The 24,563-nt window shown below is 43.6% G+C and overlaps 1 protein-coding gene across 1 annotated transcript in view; it reads right to left on the minus strand.

The window, feature by feature from the left end:
- LOC148755687 (uncharacterized) overlaps nt 1-23,295 on the minus strand; it is a 97,053-nt gene extending 73,758 nt beyond the window's left edge. Inside the window, 5 exon segments of the mRNA XM_088789776.1 lie at nt 18,619-18,847; nt 20,452-20,546; nt 22,453-22,493; nt 22,495-22,606; nt 23,069-23,295. Of these exon segments, the coding sequence (XP_088645902.1) occupies nt 18,619-18,847; nt 20,452-20,546; nt 22,453-22,493; nt 22,495-22,606; nt 23,069-23,295 (704 nt within the window).
- Nucleotides 23,296-24,563: the final 1,268 nt, after the last annotated feature.

A 24,563-nucleotide genomic window follows, 5' to 3' on the forward strand; every position in this document is an offset into this window, starting at 1 on the left:
CTCCCAAAAATGAGAAAGCCAATTCTCTTCTTCTCCCCTTTTCCTGCCTCCGTAGAGCCATGCTCCCTGGCCCATTATGAGCCCAGTGGGCCATTTGCTCTCACAGACCACGCTGCTGCCGCCCAATGGGGGCCCAGGTAGCACAGCAGCCGCCCAGCACAAGATGGCTGCCGGGCCACTCAGGGCAGCACACGGCAGCCCCGGAAACACACAGTAGCACAATGATGGCTGTGGCCGCACGGGTTGCCGGCCACTCATGGCTGGCGCACGGTAGCACTCAGCAGCCGCTCAGCTGCATTACGCAGCGACACACACTGGCTGCTGGGCCACTCGTGGCAGCACATGGTAGCTCACAGCTCCCCGGCAGCTCACGCAGCTCACTGGCCCTGTGGGAATCGAACCGGCGGCCTCCTCATTAGGAGCCGGAGCTCCAACCACTGAGCCACAGGCCCGCCCGGATACTTGGGTACTTTTTTTTTAACTTTTATCACAATAGAACAAGTAGAAAATGAGAACATAGGGCGCATATTTAAATGAGCGACCTCTGTTGTCTTTATATCCTCTACTGTTGTGAATCTAATGATAAAACAGGATCACTGAGATGATTGTGAAAGCATTCTGTAAATGTAAATCATTATGGAAATATGTTTACTGAGAGCAACAATAATAAATTGGTACAAACTCACATAGCTTACTGGCCACTGTGGGAATCGAACCGGCAACCTCAACATTAGGAGCACAGAGCTCCAACCAGCTGAGCCACAGGCCAGCCCGGATAGTTGGGCTTTTGTATTTGGGCCCTTGTATTTAACTTTTATCAGGAAAGAACAAGTGAAAATGAGTACATAAGGTGCATATTTAAGTGTGCAACCTCTGTTGTCTTTATGTCCTCTACTGGTTATGAATCTAATGATAAAATAAGATCACTGAGAAATGATCACTTGGTACATTCCTAAGCAAAGAGTCAAGCGATCCATCAAATTAGGGATGGAAGGCAATTCCCCATAGTCCACAGTCATTCGCCAGGGCTGTCCTTGGGGTGAGGGACGACCTTGACCTCACCCCATCTCCCATGGAGGACTCAGCAAGCGTTTCCTCCTGGGACAAGTCCCGCATCCAGGCTGCCTGAGCAAGCACTTCCCAGCCCACAGGGCCGCAATGACCTTCGCTTTCTCTGGCCTATGCTGATTGGGGTACCATCCACATCTTTCCACCCCTCCACAGGGGTCCAGCTCTCCGGCAGCTGCTCCTCCTGGTCTTCCTGAGACTGAGTGTTCATACGCACAAACTGCTCCACTGCCTTCGGAGAGCTTTGGCTGGCACCATACCCTGCTCGCTACACCCTGTGTCACGCCGGGGTGTCATGCGGGTTCTCTAGTCCCGCACCCCCGCACAAGAACGCAGGACATGGTGAGGCCAAAAAGAAACACCCACAGAGCCATAGATAGGGGAGTCATACCACTATCTTCTCGCTGGTGGCTGGGTTGGAGGCACAGGAAGCAGGAGCCACACTATCCGCAACCTGCTGTCCACCTCTCTGTAATCTGCAACCCGCACTCCGCCCTGCTAACTGCAGTTGGCGCTTGCCAGCCACCATCTTCTTGCTAGCGCCCATTTTCTGTTAGCATAGCCAATGGCTCACTGCTTACAGTTGACGGTCAACTAGCCACAGCTGATGGCCATCCAATCACAGTTGATGGCCATTTACTATCTGAGCCAGCTCCTTTCCATGTGAGGCCAAGAGCCTGGAAACTACTCTCCTGGCTCTGTCCCCACAGAGGGTCTCTTTCATTTTGGGGTGAGCTGGTCCTGAGGACTCCCTGTTTTCCATGTCTTGAGATATACCCAGTCTCCAGGATGGAAGGGATGAAAGGTTACATCTGTGGGAGCTGGTAGTCCCTGATTTCCATAGGCCATGAAGGCCTTCATGGCCGTTATTTGGAGGACACATTTAACTTGCTCTAGCTCATGGAGGTTGAGTGGTCCCTGTTCCAGGGTCTAGGAAATTGGCAATCTATACATTAACTTGAATGCACTCAATTTTAACTTCTCTTTTGGAACTAGGCATATATACAGTAAAGCTACTGGAAGGAGCCTTACCCAATACTTTAGAGTTTCCTGACATTAATTGAGTAAAGTTCTCTGAAGGGTCTGATTAGCCCTTTCCACCTTCCCTGATGCTTGAAATCTCCAAGCTGAGTACAATACCCATTTGACTCTTGAGGCTTTGGTAACACCTTTTGTAATCTGAGAGAGAAATGCTGGGCCACTGTTCACTCTGTAAAGATTTTGGGAGCCCAAACTAGGAATCATTTCCTTCAATAGGGCCTTTGTCACTTCTATTGGTGTCTCATTCCTGGTGAGGAAGGCTTCTACACAACCAGAGAGGTGTCAACTAGTGCTAGGAGGTATCTGAAGTTACCTGGTGCTCTAGGCATGACAGTGAAGTTCACTTGCCAGTCCTCCCCAGGCTATGTTCCCCTCATTTGATTGTGCCTCATCCCTGAAATTGTGGGGCCAAGTGTTGGCCTATTGGCATTACAGGCTGGGCAAGCTTTTATAACCTGGTCAATTAGAGCTCATAAACCTGCAATTGCCATGGTGTGTATTAGCCAATTATATAAAGCTTCCTTCCCCTAATGGGGTCTCTGTATGCAGCCCTGATTGCATATAGAGCTGTAGTTTTAGCAAAGAAGTATTGCCCATATTGGTTGGTTAGCCACCCACAACTGATAAGGTCCCATTTGAAGCCCCATCTTTTTACCTTATTGAATTCCACCTCTGTATGTATTGGGGAATAATTTGATGGGTTAGGCTTTCCAGGTAAAAGGGGCAATTACTGAATAACTTGGTTTTGAGCAGCTCTTTTGACCGCCTTATTATTTCCTTTTATTACTTTAGCATTTCTCTTTTGGTGTCCCTTACAGTGGCTAACAGTGACCTGTTGGGGAAGCTGAACAGCTTGTAAGAGTTTGAGTATAATAAGACCATGTCTAACCTGTCCCCCCTGCCCCTGCAGTTAACATGCCTTTCTCCTTCCAGATGGTCCCATGGGCATGTAGAACGGAGAAAAGCATACCGGGATGTCCAGGGTCTTTCCTTTTCCCAATTCTAGGGCCTAGTGAAGGCTATTAACTCAGCCTTTTGCGTGGCGGTCCCAGGGGGCAGGGCCTCTGCTTTTATCATTTCATTTAAGGTGACAGTTGCTAGTCTTTCATCTGTTTAGTTTGGCAAACCTTTCTTCTTCCATATTTGGGAGGGGTTCACTTTTTAGGTCTGCCCTGATGAAGTATGTTGCATTTGTATTTTCTATGCAGTTATGTTCCAGATCCCCCAGCTCAATTGGGAATAGAGTGGCTGGGTTTAAAATGTGGCGTGTTTTTATGGTGACAACTGGGTTGTTTAGGAGCATGGCCTGGATTGATCTCCCAGGCGACAACCATTCTGTCCCCTTGGAGTTTATCAGAGATTGAACCTGGTGTGAGGCCCAGATGGCTACAGGTTGTCCAAAAGTCAAATTTTCTCTCTAAGAGAGTGACTGTAGTAGCAACCACTCTAAGGCAAGGAGGCCATCCTTTGGCTCTTTGATCTAATTGTTTAGAAAAATAAGCAATTACCCAGATCAGAGGTCTAAGCTTTGGAGTTAAGACCCCAAGTGCTATCTCTCATGTACATACAATAGAAATCAAGTCCTTGTTAAATCCAGGGGACCCAAGGCTGGGATTGAGTCAGCTGTCACTTGAGTCCCTGAAAAGCCCTTTCACATTCTGAGCTCCATTCAAATGAGTCATCATTCTTCCCTTTCAGGCCTTCATTGAGAGACTTGGCTATGAACCCAAAATTAGGGATCCAAATAGAATCTGGGCATCCCCAAGAACCGTCTAAGTTACCTTCTTACGGGGGGAGAATCGCGGCTTGCAGATAGCCTCTCAAGATACTTTTTATTCTGTTTCATTTTTAAAGGAACCATTCTTTATATGTCATCAAAAATTTAAACCACTATATGTATTTTTTAAACCACTATTTAAAGGGAACAGGACTTTATTGGGGAACAGTATTTCCAGGACTTTTTTATTGGGGAACAGTGGTGTGTTTTTCCCAGGACTCATCAGCTCCACCCAAGTCAAGTTGTTGTCCTTTCAACCTTAGTTGTGGAGGGCGCAGCTCAGCTACAGGTCCAGTCACCGGGAGTGGAACCCAGCACCCTGGTGGCTGAGAGCCCGAGCTCCAACCAATGGAGCCATCCGGGACCTCAGTGGCAGCTCAGCTCAAAAATGTAAGTCTTTGGTTTATATATCCATGAAACTTAAAATCTAGCTAAGAAGAGGATACTGACATCTAAGAAACAATTTGCAAACAACAAAAGACATAATTGTATATAAATAAGGGGTAAATGAGAGAAAGTGATGGAAGAATGTACGTACTGTATGTTTGACATTCCTCCTTTGGTGTTTGTCTGTCAAATTATCCCTCCTTTGCCAAGCATAAAGATGTGGGCAGGAAATGATCCAGAATGGACTATCCACGTTCTCATTGTATTCATTTTGAATGATGTCAGCTGAAGCAGTCATTCTCTGGATCTGTGTATTGACGAGCCATAACACCAAGTTTATCTGTTGAGGTTTGGTTCAGAAATAGCTATTGTGCTCTCACTAGAAGAACTGTTCAGTAACATCTCTGATCCCAGTCAATCTCTGTGGAAGCCACTTAGTCATAGAAGGGATCCTCTGTTCCTATATGTATCAGCAAAGCACACTCAAGGTAAAATAATTTAAGGAGGACTCAATAGAGAGACTGTTTTCAAATGGTGTAGGGACATCACAAAGAATAGTGAAATCCCCTGCAGCTGTTATCTGCTCTTGGGCCAACAGGATGAGAGGAAAGTAACAACCAAACACTGAAAGTCACAGAGCAAGGGCCACCTAGGAGGAACTGTGACCTTGAATCAAGAGCGTCAGCCTTCCCTAGAAAACCTGCTAAAAGAGAACCTGGAGAATAAACCTCCTGATTTCACTGTTCTCCCTAATTCCTTGAAGAAGCCAATGAGAAGCCAGAGAGCAGGAAAGGCTGATAGCATCGTCCATTTCAGATCAGCCTCCAAAGGCAGAGGGCAGGGTAGAGAAAGGCGAGGAATTAATTAGGAGGGGAAAAGAAACATTATCTAGGACACTACAGAACAGTGGTTTTCAAAGTGGAAGAACTTTATCTAAATTAGGGGACACAAGAAGATTTCCGAGAGGTATCTAGAAAGGACAGCTTCAAGACAATCAAGTTCTAGATCCTGGAGTTACATTTGTGTTCTTTCCTAACATTGATCTGCCTGAGAAATGTGCCTTTGGTTGAGGCTACTTCTTTAGGCCCTCCCCTTTCACAAATGCCCTATGAACCATTTAAAAAATGGGGAGGACATATCTTACCCATCTTGAAAGATATACCTCATATCCATATTGATGCATTATCATGAACTATGAAAACCTTTGAAGAGAAAAACAAAGGTATGACTTGAAATGTTGATGTCTGTGAACCCTCATCAAAATTTACAATGTATTTAATTTATTGTGATCAATTCTGTATTAGTAAATTTGCAATGGTTACTCAATCCAGAGCCTTTTTTTTTTTAATTAACATTTAGAGCAATAGTTGCCAACAGTGGCTGCACGTCATAACTGCTTAGAGAGATTTTAAAATATCTTAATGCCAATGCTTCACTAAAAACTAATTAAGAAAGAATCTCTAGGGGTAGGAACTATACATAAGCAATCTTTAAAGCTCCCTGGGTGATTCAAAATGCAGAAAAAAGTGAGAACCATTGAATTAGAGACTTACGCATAGAGAACTAGAAACCATTGATCACAGGAAATTGCATTTTTAAAAAGTTATGTGCCCATTTCATTTAAGAAAAATATTGCATGGTGTTCAACAGACACTTAAATCTAAAAGTATAGTGCACAGGAATCCTCTATTACATAAGATACCTATAGAGAAAGTAGAATGAAAAAATCTAAATAAACAAGTTCAAGGAACAATGTAAAATTTCCAACATTACAGAACTTTTTAAAAAATGGATAATGGCATTTATCAAACCTTTGTTGTGTTGGGCTAAGGTGGCCTCACTTTCAGCAGACTATGCTTCTGATGAAGCCAATAGGAAAGCTGGATAAAACACAAACGGAAATTCTCTTGAGTATCATCAGAAAACTAAGGTAATACCTAAATGTGCGTGCTAAACCAATAAAGCTCTAGAACAAAATTTGCAAGAATATATTCATGATGTTGGTGGGCAAAACTTCCTTATGCAAGATACAAAAGGTACTAATCATAAAGGGAAATAATTAGAAATTGGCTACATTCAAATTAATAACTTTTATATAAAAAAGATACCACTAATAGAGTAAAATGAAAGCCAAAGAGTGAAAGAGGATATTTGCGGTACGCATATCAAACAAAGCACTTAAACAGAGAACATATTAAGAACACCTCCAAATCAGTCAGAAAAAGACAAACTCAATAGAAAAATGGGTAGAAACTTGAATACATACTTCACAAAAAAAGGATATCTAAATGACCAAAATATTTGTAAAAGTGCTCAAACTTCATACCCATCAGAATAGGTGAAATGAAAAAGACAGACTACCACATGATGTGAAGCAACTAAAATCATCATGCACTTCTAGTAAAAATATAATTTGATACAAACACCATGGAAAAATGTTTAGCGGTACCCAATACATCTGACTACATGATCCTATGACCCAATGATTCCAGTGTTAGGTATATACCCAACATAAATGTTTACATACTTCACAAAAAAGGCATGCACGAAAATATTTATAGCAGCACTGCTTGTAGTAGCCAAAAATTGGAAAGAATCCAAATGTTCATCAAGAGCATCATAAATAAATAAATTGTGGTATATTCCTGCCATGGAATAAAGTACGAGAATGAAGTTTTGCTACACCCAACATTAAGTCTCACAAAGATAATGCTGAGTGAAAGCCATACTTAAAAAGAATACCTACTGAATAATTCCATTTATATAAAGTTCTAAAATAAGAAAACTAATCTAGGATGCTAAAATCCCAGTAATGGTTACCTTTGGGGCGGGGCAATGACTTTGGAAGGAGCAAAGGAGAACTTCTTGATCTGTTTGTCTGTTTGCTCGTTACATGGGTGGCTTAACTCTGAAAACCAGTGAGATGTACACTTAAAATTTGTGTGCATTTTTGAATGGATGCAGATTCTTCACTAAAAAGTGGTTTTTAAAAAAATCAGTATGATATTTTGATGTTATTAGTATCTTTAAAAGATAAAATAATTGCTTTATTTTAAATAGTATTTATTTATAGCACATTGTAAATAAATAACCTTTGCAACTATTTACACTTTTGGTGAAAATTTTAGATGTTAACTTAAAAAATCTGTATGGGAATATATCATTTTTTCTTCAAAGTCTTCTAGTAGATATCTGAGAATAAATTTTGATGACCTCTACTATAATGTGTGAAACTCAGTAGACGAGGGAGACTATTACTCTGGTGCTGTTTCAATAAGGGATTATGGACCTGTATATCTTTCCCAATATAGGGCTCAAGTTAGCCAAATATTGCAGCATATTTACAAAGTAGGTGAAATTCTCTAGGTGATGAAAAGTTTTTAGCTAATGTAATGGTTGTGTCACGTCAACAGGGCTCTGGGTTGTCAAACATCTACCATCAGAGCCGTGGGTCAGACAGAGGCAAAAATCTATCCTTGGATCAGCAGTCTTGTTCTCCCAGTTCCTCCAATGTGTTAGCAGTAGAAAAAGGGGCTATGGCAATAAGAAGTCAAGGAATCAACTTTTACACCAATCATTTCTTGCTTTCTAGGAAATTGTTCCCTGTTAGGTAGGTGAGGCAATATCTTCAGTCCCAGCGTTGGGTATATTTGGAGGTAGGGCTAATGACTTTTCATTTTTCCGCTTCTAGAATTTTCCAAGTGTACCTCTTGGATCAAGCCTCTCTGCTTCTTCTCCCCTCTTCCTGTGTTTCAAAATCTTCAAGGAACTCTCCACATAAAATATCAGTTACTGTCCAGTTTTATATATGTCTCTGTGCTGACATCATGCATTCCTTCAACCTCAAAATCTCTTCAACTTCCTTTCCCTACTTCCTTCAACTGCTATTATGATCTCATCAACCTCTCCTGCTTCTTGCTTCATCCATTGTACCTTTTACATATGTTCAGTGCCCTTGCTCCCGTGAATTCTTCCCTTTTAACTACAAATCATGTCTTCATTCTTCCTCAAAATATCTCCCCTATCTCTCTTACCCCTGAGTACCAAATTTTGTTGTCAATCTATCTGAAAGAATAGTTTGGTCTTAGAAACATCTCTTCCACTCCGATCATTCACTATGTAAACTCATACTCTCTGAATCCTGCCCTTAATTCCATGGATACGCTCATGAGAAAGTGGATAATGATCTTCTAATGGGCAAATCCAATAATCTATTTCAGTCCTCATCTTCTTTGACTCACTCATGCCATTTTCCTCTGCAGACCAGTCTCTTATCAGGACTATGTTTTCTTTGATACTGTGGAACTTTACTGGCCCATTTCTCTCTCTCATCAACTCTTTGTGTCTTTGTTGCTTCCTCTTGTTATCCAGCCTTGTAAAAGGAATCTTCCTTAGGCACTGTGATGAGAATGCCTCTCACTGTATGCTGAATTCTTTCTGCTTGTCATCTCATTCATTCCCATGGTGTTGGCCTTACATGAACTCCAAATATATGCCGCCAATGAGAACTTAAAGGGGGCCCTTGGGTAGTATCTGTTGACTCCTAAATAATTTATTTATTCACTCAACAAGATGATGTTTCCATGGTGTTTTGTGTGTTTACATGTTTGGCATTAAGCTGGAATGTTTTCAATTTAAGGTACCAAAGGGCAGAGGCCATGCATATCTAGCTAACTTTCCATTCTTTAGTAATGATAATGTTAGCGATTTGAAACCTTTATTTTTCTTAGCTCTTTAAGTCTCACCATCACATCTCAGGTGGTCATTTTCCATGATTATCTCAGCTTTTCACCAGTGACCCAGTTGCTGGATGTAATGGTGACATATGTGAGACCAGTCAGAAAGAAACGATGCACCTCAAGCAGTGTATGAATCAGTAAGTTCACATTTTAGAAATAGTTTTAGCAGTTGGGGGAATTATCCTGAGCTAGTTGGGATTGTTATCTCTCAGTGGAAAGAAGGAGTCATATGAGGGTGAGGTGGGGCAGAATGAAATCAGTGGAGAAGAGGCAGCAATTAGGCTAACTCAACAGCAACATGGGAAAGGTTGAAACTGAATGTGGTTAAGAGCCAGGAAATTCCTGGGAAACCACATAAGCCAAACCTCTCATTTCATAGATAAGGGGCCCAGAGAGGTTATTATTTAGTCAGAGTTACACAAGTAAGTCAACAGCAGAACCACACCAGGACTCCATACTTCCAGTTCCAAGTCCATGCTGCCTCCAGATGCTTCCAGGACACCATCTGATGGTCTCTCGCTCTTGGCACTTTTTGACTCAGGATTCCCTAAATGCACGATCAACCAACATTTTAGCTACACTTTCACAGAAAATCAAAGGGCAACAACTTTTCAAGAGCTAAGTTGCTCATATAGTATGTAGATTTTTTTCTTCAGCCAGAGTCTTAACATCATCCTACATGACATGATACACGTGTTGACTCAGCTATCTTCCCAGCCTTGTGGTTCCTTGACCTTATCTTCCAGTCTACACATCAGTCCACTCTCTGGACCACAGTCTAGATATTGCCACTACCAGTAACTGTTGTGTCAGTAAAATTCCACTCTCTAATTTCTATCTCCAATGCTTCCACATCTCACACTAGTTACGTCTGTTCTATAGAATTTCCAGTCCCATCATACCTCCCTACCCTCCCAAACTTCTCATGGCTTTGATTTTCTCACCCAGCTTGAACCCCATAGTTAGTAATTCCAACTATATCCTTGCCAACATCTTTGAGTCCCTCACCCCCATGATCTTTGAGTGTTGGGTACAATAATTCTTAATACTCACTTCACCCCATCACACCCATTTTCTCTGTACCTGACCTGCTGAGCTCAGTTGAAGAAAATAAAGTTTTAACAATTAGCCACTGGTGATTTGTCATTTCTACCTTCACTTGGGCCTTCATTACAGCTCATCAATCTTTTTATTCTCCATCTTTCTTACTTTCCATATCAGTGACATCAGAGTTCTCAAATTTGCTATTTCATTGGACTTGCATGACTCTCAAAGATGACCGTATCTCCCAGGACACCAAAAAATGACCCATGACATAAACTCCATCAACTGTCACCTTCCTACACCCTAAATACATCGTCATCTACCTTATCTTTTTTAACCTTCTCTCAAAACATATGGAGGTATTTAGATACAAGTGCTTATACTTTCTTCATTCCATCCACATCCTCTTTCCCTACTTATTGCATGGAGACACTACAAATAACTATTTTACTGGGAGAACCTAAGCCTTCCTCTTTCCCTCTTTTTATTTTCTAATTGAATGTCTTGGTCTAGCCTTCTCTAAGTTTTAGACACACACTCAAACACAGATACACACACACACATGAATTTAAGACATTTGTGTAAGCCAGTAAAATTACTGTCTTTATTTAGTGATGGATCATTTTTATAGAGCTCAGGGAAAAATAAATGTTGGTGCATGTTAGGTTTGTGCACTGCATTTCCTATACAATCTCCTAGGGGGCAATTCATACAGCTCCACCAGTAATAAAATGCTGATTCTCAGCTGTTAACAGCACATAGTTAACCTACTGACATCATATGAAGTGGGAGTTTTCCAAAATCCCAATCACTTTTATTTCCAAAATTTCTAAATCAACAAGTCAGCTTTGGGGTCACATTTTAAGGCATGTCTGATACCTATGAGGTCCAGGTATGTTTCCCAGAACTTATTTTAAGTAAGCAGCAACTGCATGCATGAAATTTCCCTCATGAACACCATTTCCACTGGGAGAAATTACTTAGCCATCTGCACATCAGAAAAATGGACACTTTGATGGCCCAGGATCCTGGCAGGAAACATACTCTATATTTCACATAGGAAAGTTGAGAGAAAATACAAAGGTATGGTCTATCTCAGTATTTGTCCCTCCTTATCAAATATACATAAGTGTTCATTTGAGTGCTTCTTGACTATATTTAGGTTGCACCTCTAATGTCATTAAACAATAGACCCATAAAATAGTGGAAGGAGATATTACCTACTTTGGCTAAATCTCAGCATTTTCAGTTTAGATAGTTCCAAACCCCAGGCTGATGGCCATTGCAATATTCTTTCATAAATCTGGAGAAGACACACACTCAGATTTTCTAACGGAGTGGCGTCATCAAAATGGCAGTGTGAGGTGAGCCTCTGTAAATCTCCCCTGCAATTTACAACAAATCGAACAACTATAACTCCACAAAGGACTCCATGCATAGCAGACAGGCAAGACGAAGAGCCCCACTACTGAATTCACCTAAAGGCGGGCAAATCGCGTGAGCGGGGGGAGGAGGGAAGGGAGAAGTGCGGAGATAGCCCCTCGGGCGCAGGACGCAGACCTAGCTCAGTGCTCCAGGCTCGCTGCATCCCGGAACTACCGCAGCTGCGGGAGAGGGAAGAACTCGGACTGCTAGGGCTCTGCTTATGGCCCACAGGGCTGAGGGGGCAGCATATAACACGGCTGAACCCAACGCTCACGGCAGAGACCTCCGAGAAAAGACTGAGGGAAGAAGGCTGAAAACGGTGGTTTAAGCCCTCACTGCCGAACAGAGAACGGAGCCTTAGGCACTGAGACTAGCCGCCCACCCCTACCCTCCTAGAGCTCGCCCCGCCCCTAACTGCCCGGTGCTAGAAGCAGAACAGTAGTGGTGTCAGATCAAAAGAACAGATAACTGTGGTCCTCAGACACAGATTCGCAGCCCAACAGGTTCTGCCAAAAGGGGAGGGAGCTGTGAAAGCAGGACCGGCTGTGGTGGTGGTCACTGCCATTGCTCTGGACCACCTCTCACAACTCACCCCGCCCCTATCCCCACCTATCTGGGTGGATCCCTGCAGGAGTAAATAGAACTGCTGAAACACTCGGGCTATGAATCTAGTGCAGGAAGAGCTTTGGAACTTCAAAAGCTCCCCGCATACCCACACGGACATTGCTCCCTGTAACCAAGGCAAACTGTTAACAGAGGAGAAGCCCATTTCCCAGGGAATCTCCCCATTGTGTGAGAAGCTAGAATAGTGCAGAGAAAACATAGCACTACCGTGTGAGAGAAAAAAAAAAAAAAGGCTGCAGTCGGAGAAAAAATAAAATATTCTACCAAGTACTGGAAAACAAAAGAAAGACCTCTTCCTATCAACCTGTTGCAGAAACCATTCCTGTAGATGTCTAGGAAGAGAAATAGTAAATCAGTAATTGCCATGAATAACCAAGGCAACAAGACAGCTCAGAAAGAAAGTGAAAAGTCTCCAGAAAAGGAACTTAAAGATATGGAAATATGTGACTTAAATGACAGAGAATTCAAGATTGCAGTTCTGAAAAAACTCAACGAGATGCAAGAAAACACAGATAGGCAGTTAAATGCACTCAGAAACACAATCAAAGAACAGCATGAGCATTTTACAAAAGAGATTGAAATTTTAAAAAAGAACCAAATAGAATTTCTGGAGATTAAGAACTCAACAGAAGAAATTAAGAATGAAATAACCAGCTTAGGTAGTAGAGTTGGCCAGATGGAGGAAAGAATCAGTGACATCGAAGATAGAAACCTGGAAATGACACAGATGGAAGAAGAAAGAGACTTGAGACTTAAAAGAAATGAAAGAATCTACAAGAACTTTCTGACTCCATCAGAAAGAGCAATATAAGAATAATGAGCATACCAGAAGGAGCAGAAAGAGAGAAGGGAACAGAGAATATATTCAAACAAATTGTCAATGTGAACTTCCCAAACTTGTGGACAGAACTTGACCCTCGAATCCAAGAAGCAAATAGAACACCTAATTACCTGAATCCCAACAGGCCTTCTCCAAGGCACATTGTATTGAAGCTGTCTAAAACCAACGACGAAGAAACAATCTGAAATAAAAGAAGAAACAGAGGGAAACATCAAAGAATACCACCACACAGAAATAATAAACAACAACAAAAAGGCAAAGAAACAATGGAGACACAGCCTTACCAGAAAACTAAAGACAGAATGACAGGAAATCCTCACATATCGATAATCACCCTAAATGTAAATGGACTGAACTCACCAAGAAAAAGTCACAGAGTAGCAGATTGGATCAAAATACTAAACCCAACCATATGCTGTCTCCAAGAGACACATCTCAGCTACAAGGACAAGCATAGACTCAAAGTGAAAGGGTGGAAATTGACACTCTAAGCAAATGGTACCCAGAGAAAATCAGGTGTAGCCATAATGATATCAGATGAAACAGACTTCAGGGTGAAAAAGATAGCAAGAGACAAAGATGGACATTTCACAATGGTAAAGGGGACTATACAACAAGAAGACATAACAGTCATCAATATTTATGCCCCCAATCAGGGAGCACGGAAATATTCCAAGCAACTACTAATAGAACTAAAGGGAGAAATTGACCAAAACACAATTATATTAGGGGACTTAAATACATTGTTGACAGCTATGGATAGATCATCCAAACAGAAAATAAATAAAGAAACAGCAGCCCTAAATGGCACATTAGATGAAATGGACATAATTAACATTTATAGAGCACTTCATCCTAAAACATCAGACTATACATTCTTTTCTAGTGTACATGGAACATTTTCAAGGATAGACCATATATTGGGACATAAAATCAGCCTCAGCAAATTCAAGAAGATTGAAATCATACCAAGCATATTCTCTGATCACAAGGCTTTGAAATTGGATATCAACTGCAAAAAGAAAGTGGGAAAAAACACAAATACACGGAGACTAAACAACATACTTTTAAAGAATGACTGGGTCAAAGAAGAAATTAGAGGAGAGATCAATAGATACATAGAAACAAATGACAGTGAAAACACATCCTACCAAAATTTTTGGGATGCAGCGAAAGCAGTTTTAAAGGGAAATTTATATCATTACAGGCCTATCTCAAGAAACAAGAAAAATCCCAAATAAATAACCTCATGTTACACCTTAAAGAACTAGAAAAAGAAGAACAAATGAAACCCAAGGTCAGCAGAAGAAAGGAAATAACAAAAATCAGAGCAGAACTAAATGAAATAGAGAACAAAAAGACAATAGAAAAAATTAATGTGACAAACAGCTGGTTCTTTGAAAAGATTAACAAAATTGACAAACCCTTGGCTAGACTCACTAACATAAAAAGAGAGAAGACACTAATTAACAAAATCAGAAATGAAAAAGGGGAAGTTATCACGGACACCACAGAAATACAAAGAATCATCCAAGAATACTGTGAAGGACTATATGCCACCAAATTCAATAACCTAGAAGAAATGGACAAGTTCTTAGAAACATATAGCCTTCCAAGGCTGAACCATGAAGAACTGGAAAATCTAAACAGACCGATCACCAGTAACGAAATTGAATCAGTCATCCAAAACCTTCCCAAAAGCAAAAGTCCAGGACCAGATGGCTTCACTAGTGAATTCTACCAAACCTTCAAAAAGGATCTAATACCAATCCTGCTCAAACTCTTCCAAAAAATTGAAGAAGAGACAGTACTCCCTAACTCATTTTATAAAGCCAACATTACCCTGATAACAAAACCTGGTAAGGACAGCACAAAAAAAGAAAACTACAGACCAATATCTCTGATGAATACCGATGCAAAAATCCTAAATAAAATTCTAGCACATCAAATACAACAATGCATTAAAAAGATTATTCATCACAACCAAGTGGGGATCATCCCCGGGACACAAGGATGGTTCAACATCTGGAAACCCATCAATGTGATACATCACATAAACAAAATAAGGACAAAAATCATATGATTATATCAATTGATGCAGAAAAAGCATTTGACAAGATACAACATCCATTTATGATTAAAATACTTAATAAAATAGGTATAGAAGGAAAATACCTTAACATAATAAAGGCCATATATGACAAGCCCTCAGCTAATCTCATAATTAATGGAGAAAAACTGAAGCCCTTTGCTCTACGTTCAGGAACACGACAGGGCTGTCCCCTATCACCTCTGCTTTTCAACATAGTGTTGGAAGTCCTCGCCAGAGCAATCAGGGAAGAGAAAGAAATAAAAGGCATCCAAATTGAAGAAGTTAAATTATCACTCTTTGCAGATGACATGATGCTATATATAGAAAACCCTAAAGACTCCACCAAAAGCTATTAGAAACAATCAATGAATACAGTAAAGTTGCTGGCTACAAAATCAACGTACAAAAGTCCATTGCTTTCCTATATACTAACAATGAAATCTCAGAAAAAGAAATACAAAAAACAATTCCTTTTGTTATTGCAGCAAAAAGAATAAAATACCTAGGAATAAACTTAACCAAGGACGTGAAAGACCTATATGCTGAGAACTATAAGACATTTTTGAAAGAAATTGAAGAAGACACAAAGAAATGGAAAGACATTCCGTGCTCATGGATTGGAAGAATCAACATAGTTAAAATGGCCATATTACCAAAGCAATATACAGATTTGATGCAATCCCCATCAAAACCCCAATGACATATTTTAAAGAAATAGAACAAAAAATCATCAGATTTGTTTGGAACCACAAAAGACCCCGATAGCCAAAGCAATCTTAAGGAAAAAGAACAATAATGGAGGTATCACACTTCCTGACTTTGGCTTGTACTACAGGGCTACAATAATCAAAACAGCATGGTATTGGCAGAAAAACAGACACATAGACCAATGGAATAGAATTGAGAACCTAGAAATAAAACCACATAAATATGGACAGATAATTTTTGACAAAGAAGCTAAAAACACAATGGAGCAAAGACAGCCTCTTCAATAAATGGTGCTGGGAGAATTGGATAGCCACGTGCAAAAGAATGAAACTGGACTGCTATTTGTCACCATGTACCAAAGTTAATTAAAAATGGATCAAAGACTTAAGCATAAGACCTGACACAATAAACTGCATAGAAGAAAACATAGGTACTAAACTTATGGACCTTGGGTTCAAAGAGCATTTTATGAACTTGACTCCAAAGGAAATGGAAGTAAAAGCTAAAATAAACGAATGGGACTATATGAAACTTCTGCACAGCAAAAGAAACCATTGACAAAATAAAGAGGCCACCAACTGAATGAGAGAAGATTTTTGCAAACAGTGCCTCCGATAAGGGGCTAGTATCCAGAATATACAAGGAACTCATGCAACTCAACAACAAAGAAACAAACAACCCAATTGAAAAATGGGCAGAGGACTTGAAGAGACATTTCTCCAAAGAGGACATACAAATGGCAAATAGACATATGAAAAAATGCTCAACATCACTAATCGTCAGAGAAATGCAAATCAAAACCACAATGAGATATCACCTCACCCCAGTCAGAATGGCTTTCATCAACAAGACAAATAGTAACAAATGTTGGAGAGGCTGTGGAGAAAAAGGAACCCTCATACACTGTTGGTGGGAATGCAGACTGGTGCAGCCATTATGGAAGGCGGTGTGGAGGTTTCTCAAAGAATTACGAATAGAATTGCCATATGACCCAGCAATCCCTCTCCTGGGTAACTACCCCAAAAATCTGAAAACATTTAGAGATAAAGACACGTGTGCTCCAATGTTCATTGCAGCTTTGTTTATGGTGGCCAAGACATGGAAACAACCAAAATGTCCTTCGATAGATGAATGGATAAAGAAGTTGTGGTATATATACACAATGGAATACTCTTCGGCGGTAAGAAAAGATGATATAGGAACATTTGTGACATGGATGGATCTTGAGAGAGTAATGCTGAGCGAAACAAGTCAGACAGAAAAAGCAGAGAACCATGTGATTTCACTGATATGTGGTATATAAACCAAAAACAACAAAAGAACAAGACAAACAAATGAGAAACAGAAACTCATAGACACAGACAATAGTTTAGTGGTTGCCAGAGGGTAAGGGGGGCAGGGGTGGGGGGTGGGAGATGAGGGTAAGGGGGATCGAATATATGGTGATGGAAGGAGAACTGACTCTGGGTGATGAACACACATTGGGATTTATAGATGATGTAATACAGAATTGTACACCTGAAATCTATGTAATTTTACTAACAATTGTCACCCCAATAAATTTAATAAAATAAAATTTAAAAAAAAAAAAGAGAGAAGCCCACTTAAGCCTCCTGGCAAAAAATGACGTTTTCTTCACCAGGCTGGACGCCATACATACTCGGGGAGCTGTGGGAGCCCTCACCCTCCAGGACTGTGTGAACCAGCCCTTCTTGCCACAGGAACAGGCAGTGCGGGCCTTACCTCTGGGGGTAAAAACACACCCCAAATGGGCATCTTCACTACTATTCTGTTCCTAACTTCCTCTTAAGCACAGCTATTGTTTTCAGAGTGAATGTCAACCTGTCTTCTGTTGTTTTCCTTGCTGACCCCCTTTTTACAGACCCACCTGTACAGCAGGTATCTGTCAGGCTACAGGAAAGGCCTTGGGAAGCCCCAGGCACAGACGTAAGCCCAGCAGCGCTGCAGCTTCTCAGGACTGGCTTCACGGCCTGGCCCACTCCTAGACACTAACAGGCGAAACTGCGGGGACGAGATCGCAGGGGCCACAGCTGTGCTGAGAGAATCGCCACTTCCTGTTAACTGTCCGCCTTATGCCCATTGCTCCCCTGACTCCAGGGGACCCCGCCTCCCTCCCCCTCAACCCTCTGCCCAGCCACGCTGATGTCTTGACGCTGTGCCCGCGTGGGGTTCCTCGAGCTTGGACGTACGCCCTGTGTCCCTTCCAGATGTCCAAGTTCACTCCCACTGCTGCCAACGATCTGCTACCCAGGGCTCACCACACGCCACTCTGACACTGACTACCGTCTTTACTGTATGGCTTTTCTGTCTTTGGGATCGCAGAGAAATGGCTTTCTAAACTCGCATACACGTCACCCCGCATTTCCTCAGGCACAAGCTGTGCATCTAGGTGTGCAACAGCACGTGTGTAATGACTGTAGGAGCACTCGCAGCTGAGGTACAGTAACAGAGATGCTTGAGTGCCTGCCACTTGCATTTGAAGTGCTGTTTTGGTACCTTTTTCTGGCTGTAGCCGAGGCCTGGGAGATAATCCATGAAAGGGAGCTCCGCTATCATACTGCCATCTTAGAACCCCCTGTCTGCCTGTTGTGACAGTGAAGTCACATGTGCTTTGCCTTATTCCACGGAGCCCCCCTGATTTAACCCTACAAGACCCTGGCCTGGCTAGTCCCTATGTGACACTGCCGTGTGCTGCGGGACAGGTGTCAGCCTGCACGTGGCCGCTCAGGTGGATCCTTCCAGAGATTACAGACTGCTTCTCATGAGACATCTCTTCCCGCCAGTGTTAAATGACACATGGCACACCATTACCAGAGGGTAAGTGACCGATGCTGAGCCTGGACACACTTACTTGATGGGGACAGTTGGCAACCCCGAGCGATGAAAGTGGACGTTCTGCCACTTGCCGTCCCGGCGGTGCCACACGCCTGTCTCTTCTGATTGCATGGTCTTTGGCATCCTGCTGCCATCCATATACTGCGTGAGCCGGATGTATGCGATGCAGGCAGCATCGTCACCCACCAGGTGGACGTGGGGATTCAGGATGATGGTGTGTATCGGCTTACTGCTCTTGGACAAAGCTGAGAGGGAGCAGCAATGCAAACGGAGCTTAGTTTCAATGTCAAGAAACCATCCATCCCTCCATCCATCCATCCATGCACCTACTAATTATTCGCAGTAACTGGGTACCTGGCACTGTGCAAAGTACAAAGGAAAAGAGAACGGGCAAAAGTAGATACAGCCATTATTTTCTTTGGTTCCCTTTGTAGACAAGCTGCTCTAAAAACGGGAAAAGCTGGACAGATGTATTTATTTATAACGTGGGGTGGTTGGAAACAGAAGTGTAACACGAATGGAGGTAGAGTAGACCTGGCCCAGGTGCAGGGACCAGTTCCTGAACGAAGCACTGGGCAGCTGACAGGCTATCCTGGGGTCTTGTCTTTGTGAGTTGGTGACATACATGGGACAAGGGGCATATACTGAGCATCAGGCACGGAACCTGCAGTCTCCAGCATGGGACCAGCACGACTCTAGCCCGTCTCACTCTGGGGCTCCTTCACTTAGCAGAGTCCCCTCCCTGGTAGCCCGGCTGTGGCCAGCCAGTCAGAAGCCACAATTCTGTGCTGGCCATACAGCCGGGTGTGTCCTACAGTCCTTTGTTCTCACTGGGCAGCCCGGGCCAGGCTCTGGCCTTTGGTGTTCGGATAGCAGCTGCCCATTGTGGTTCTCCCAGGACTAAGAGACACGGAGATGCCCATTCTGAGGTCACCAAGACAGGCAGGCTGTCTGGCCTCCTAAGTGGACATGCTTCCTGTTCTCTGAAGGGGTCTCAGGACCCCTGTGCTGCCGTCACAGAAGAAAGAACGCCCACCACTAGGAGCACACATCAGGGATGTCACAGGGGGCAGAGCGCATCAGCTCTCTCAGGGGACAGGAGATGCCGCCAGTGGCCGAGAGGTCACTTATGGAAGCTCTCAAGGCCCATTTCCTGCCCAGTTACCTGTTGGTTTGCAAATGCCCGTGCGTATGAGAAAAGTAATTCCTGGGACACACTTTGACAATCCATGCCAGCAGACTGCCCTGTCACAGCCTGGGGACCTGACCATTACTGCACTCTTTACGCCTCGAGCCCCCGTCATGCACCAAGCAGACAGGGGGAGTGGGGACTGCAGGGGTTTCCGTCCACACTTTCCACGTGGCCTGAAGGATTCCACACGAGTTTCTGTGTCACTTTCTCTGAAATGAGGCCTGTCCTCTGAGACCACTAGACTCCTGTAGCTGGACCTGAAATACTTCAGTCATCTCTTTGAAAATGAGCATGAAGCAGGCTGAGGAGCACTCCCGTCTGTGGAATGTTCTGGCACGCTGTGTCCTTTTGTATTTTTTCATGTATAAACAATGTTTTATGGGAACTTGAAATAAATATTTTGGTAACTCATTTTGCACCTTGTATCGTGTGTTTACTGGGACTTATGTGGGGTGTATTCAGTTAACATTACTTTATGCAAAGTCAGATATTTTTCAAAACACACCAACACTTTTAATCCTGTCATCCCGCCACCACCCACCCAATTTCAAATACTAAAAATTCTCATTGCATAAAAAGAGCCAAAGAATTTGCTGGTTTGACAGACATTCCAAGGGAAGCTGAAAAGGCATATTATTCAATTTAAAATAACTGTACCATTTTCAAAGTAGAATCGATGAAAGTCCATCCCTTCCACTAGGTTGCCCAAAGCTTCAGGTTCAAAAGCAGTTAGGCCTGGGTCACAGATTTTTCTGTAGGAAAAGAAAAATCATGAAAATAATAAATGAGTTAATGTTTTTTGTTGTTTCACATGTATCCATTTTGATTTACCCAACAGTCACTGAAGGAGTCTCTAAAAACACGAAAAAGACCCCATGTCTATCGTAGGCTCTGGGAAGGCAGTTTGAGGAGGAGACTCTATGAACGCTCCCTGCAGAGAACTGACGGGACAAAGGGCAAATAACGCAGCCAGCCCAGTGGACAGCAAGGTGCAAACCGTAGGTGTTTCCTCCTAAAAATTTTGACCTTTTCCTTTCCAAGATGAATTCGCTAGGCTTTCCCAGTCTTTTAAATGCTGTTCAAGTCTAGGTTACTCTCCAGATCTGCAAAGCGAACTTTGGCTCGACAATTAAATCCTTTGGCAATAATTTCTGACACCTCCTACGTTCATGACAAGAATCCATTATGATCGATTGGAAAGCAGGTGTCGCGTCCTACACTTCCTGGCAACGTTCATAAGACTTAATTGAACTTGTGTTTAAAGTTTACTTAACTTTTAAACTAAAATTAATAAAAGGTTCAAATGCAGAGATTTGTTCTTTTTAATCCTAGTTTTGATTCACCAAAGAGACACATTGTTTTAAATGCGTTCAGATAACAGCAATGGGTTTTCTTTGCATAAACTTATTTGTTCAACAAAGGATTGTTCAACACCCATTATGCAGTAGAAATTCTTTGAAAGAAACAATATGACACCAAATTAATTCCGGGATAGAAATATTTACGAAGTGCTCGATAAGCAGGTAACAAACGTGCACGCGGGGCAGGAGAGATCTAAGAGAAAGATTTGTGCAGGGCTCTAGTGACGACAGGGAGTCCTTCCAGAGGGTGTAAGGTGCTGGGTGGGACCCGGCTCAGGGCTGTGCAGTATGGCGTGCATGCGTGTGTGTGTGTGTGTGTGTGTGTGAGAGAGACACAATGGCTCCTGTTGACACCTGAGCTCGCGGGGACACGTGCGAGTCCCATAGCAACACGGGGTGAACAGCTCCCTGGGCCTGCGGAGGTCAGGGTGAGGATTCTCAGAGATGGTGAGGTAAAGTCTTGATTTGGAGAATTAGTGGAAGTTCACAAAGGACATAAAAGGAGCCCAAATGGAAGGAGTTTGGACTGTTTATCGATGGGATGGGGCGACACCTAAATTTCATATGGAAATTCCCTGTTTGGGAAGGAAAACATTTTAACTGTTCAACCGAAATACAAGTTTCAAAAGCTTAACTCACTGCAGTTCTTGAAAGGCCTGTTCACAGAATGTGGAACTGATGTTGTTAAGAATACTTTGAAAGTAGAAAATGCTTTGAAAATAATCACCATGGTTACCCTTTGTGATCAAGAAAGCCTTAATGGGGGAAAAGGCCGGGGCCTGGAACTTCGCCTCAGACTTCCTGGTGGGCAGGTGTTTCCAAGCTCCACGTCAGGCCTACACAACGTCTTTCTAAGGAGGAAGTGGCAGAACAGGTCCCTATGGTGACAGGAACTCGTTCTGCCAGGGGCTGTCACTGCCTCTGTAAACGGAACAGCGCTGGCACTGGGGCTGCCAGTGTTTAGTCCCAGCTGGGCACTGACGCCACCTGAGATCGCGGAAGCACAGTCTTTCCCCAAACCGTTAGTCTGTTTTTTCTCACGTGTGCACGTGTGTCACACACGTGCACCTCTCTCCTGAAACAGGATTTGGGTTGATAACAGACTCACAAGCTGCACTGGCGTGTGCACTCTGGACAGTGTGGCAGAGCCATCCCAGGACCTTTTCTCCCAGAAGGCTCTACCCGGCAGGTCCTGAGAGGCTGTCCCGGCCCGATGCACAAAACAGGGACAGGCCAGGGCCTGCGCAGGCGAGGACTCGCGAGGGCCGAGACCAGGCGCCAGCTGTGCCGTACTCACGTGTAGGCCTCGAAGTCCCCGCTGTTGATAGCTTCGATCAGCTAGCTGCTCAGTGACTTTGATGATCTCCTGCTTCCGCGCTAAGGGCAAGGACACAGAGGCGGGTGAGAGCACAGGACGAAGCCACACAGACGCCAGCCCAACAGGGGTGCGGCTTCCCGCAACAGGGGACAGCCATTGAGACTCGCCTCATGGGGCCTGGCCCACCCCCTGCCACGCGCTGCTCGAGCGCGAGGACCCACGTGGTCTGGCTCTGCGGGCTGCGTGGGGGGAGCCTGCCGCACGCCAGGCCAGACTCAGGCCCACAGGAGCATGAGCACCTTTGGGGCGCACGGCCACCTGCTGCTTGCTGGATAGTGACAGCGGCCTGGAAGGCCCAGGCTGTATTTTTAATTCATTCTCATTACCTTTAGCATTTCATTTTCTGTAAGTATTTGCATTGTTTTACCGTTTAGTTCAACCTCGTCTACAAGAGGACGCCATCAGCCCAGGGAGGTGGCCCCACGGACGAGTGGCGTGCGTGTGGGCAGCTGCTCAGATGGCGTCCCTGTAGCTGTTGCCTGGCACCCCCACAGGACTCGCTTCCAGGCCCGGACGCGACCGGCACAGCTGTTACCAGCTGCCTCGGCTCACACTGCCCCCTGGGCATGCCTTTTCCCATCTCGCCCTCTTCTGTGTGCCCCCGTGTGTCCCTCCCTTCACGAGTGAGTGCATGCTGTGTGCCAGTGGCATCACACCGCTGCTGGCTGTAAGTCGCAAGCACACGTTTCTCGACGTGGCCGGTCCTCCTGCTAAAATTAGAAGGTCCAGGGCCAGGAGCACGTCTGCACCTGTGTAGCCCATGTGTGCAGCGAGACAGAGCGCACGTTTGTGAGTCTGAGCACTTGATGTGGGCGGCCTCTTCTTGGTTTCAGAACACTGTTCTCTTACGCATGAAACATGGATGAAATACTTTTAAAATTAAATGTCACTGAAGTTTGTGTTAAGAGCGTTGTGACGCATGGCACAGTGGTCTCCGCCCTCCTCACTGAGGCTGCTGTCTGCACGGAAGCAGCTCAGGGCTGCGCCCAGCTGGTCACTGATCAGAGGCCGCCGCTCTGCATTTTTAATGAACCTGATCTTCACTGAGCGGAGTTTCCCACGAACCTAAACATTCACGTTCACTTTCAAAACCCCAGGTTTTCCAGGTTACTGTTGTCCTTATTCAAAATAAATGCTCTGCAAATGTAACTTGACTTCACTGAGATGACCTTGTAAAAACATGAGCTGTCCATCAAATGGTTACTAAACTGTGAAGGTCAGTGATATTCAAACCCCCCATAGGTTAGATCAGGAAAACAAAACAGGGTTTCTTAGCTCCTACACACATCAGACGTTTCCTACCTCGTTCACTGACGGACACGATAACATATGTGACCCCAACTCACACTGCCAGCGTGTGGCGGGGACAGTTCTGGAACAAGGGTGTGCTAGTGGCACATTCTGGCAGGAAAGGATTCAGGTGTGTGTGGCCTCCAGGCAGCGTGTGGCAGAAGACGTGCCAGCTGACCCCACTGCAGAACACAGCGGACCACGGCGTGGGCGCTCAGAGACCACAAAGTGTGACACCCACGCCTGCTCCCTACCTTAAAGCTCCGTTGAAAACGAATGGCTCCTCAGTTTGCTGTGTGGCCCAGGAACGAGCCATGGTTTAGAAAACAAACATTCAGAACTAAGAAGAAGGAAGGAAGCGACGAGCATCAAGTTGCTCCCAGAGCCTCACGGGCGGCCACTGGGTGTGGAAGGGAAATGTGCAGGGAAATTTTGATGGGGATTGCATTAAATCTGTATATTGCTTTGGGTAATATGGCCATCTTAACTATGTTGATTCTTCCAATCCATGAGCTCGTAATGTCTTTTCATTTCTTTGTGTCTTCTTCAATTTCTTTCAAAAATGTCTTATAGTTTTCAGCATATAGGTCCTTCACATCCCTGGTTAAGTTTATTCCTAGGTATTTTATTTTATTTTTTTTTGCTGCAATTGCAAAAGGAGTTATTTTTTGTATTTCTTTTTCTGAGATTTCATTGTTAGTATATAGGAATGCAATGGACTTTTGTACGTTGATTTTGTA

Source organism: Rhinolophus sinicus, chromosome 14 (assembly GCF_057876585.1).
Source record: "Rhinolophus sinicus isolate RSI-liver-muscle chromosome 14, RSI-T2T, whole genome shotgun sequence".
In the NCBI taxonomy this organism is placed as follows: Eukaryota; Metazoa; Chordata; class Mammalia; order Chiroptera; family Rhinolophidae; genus Rhinolophus; species Rhinolophus sinicus.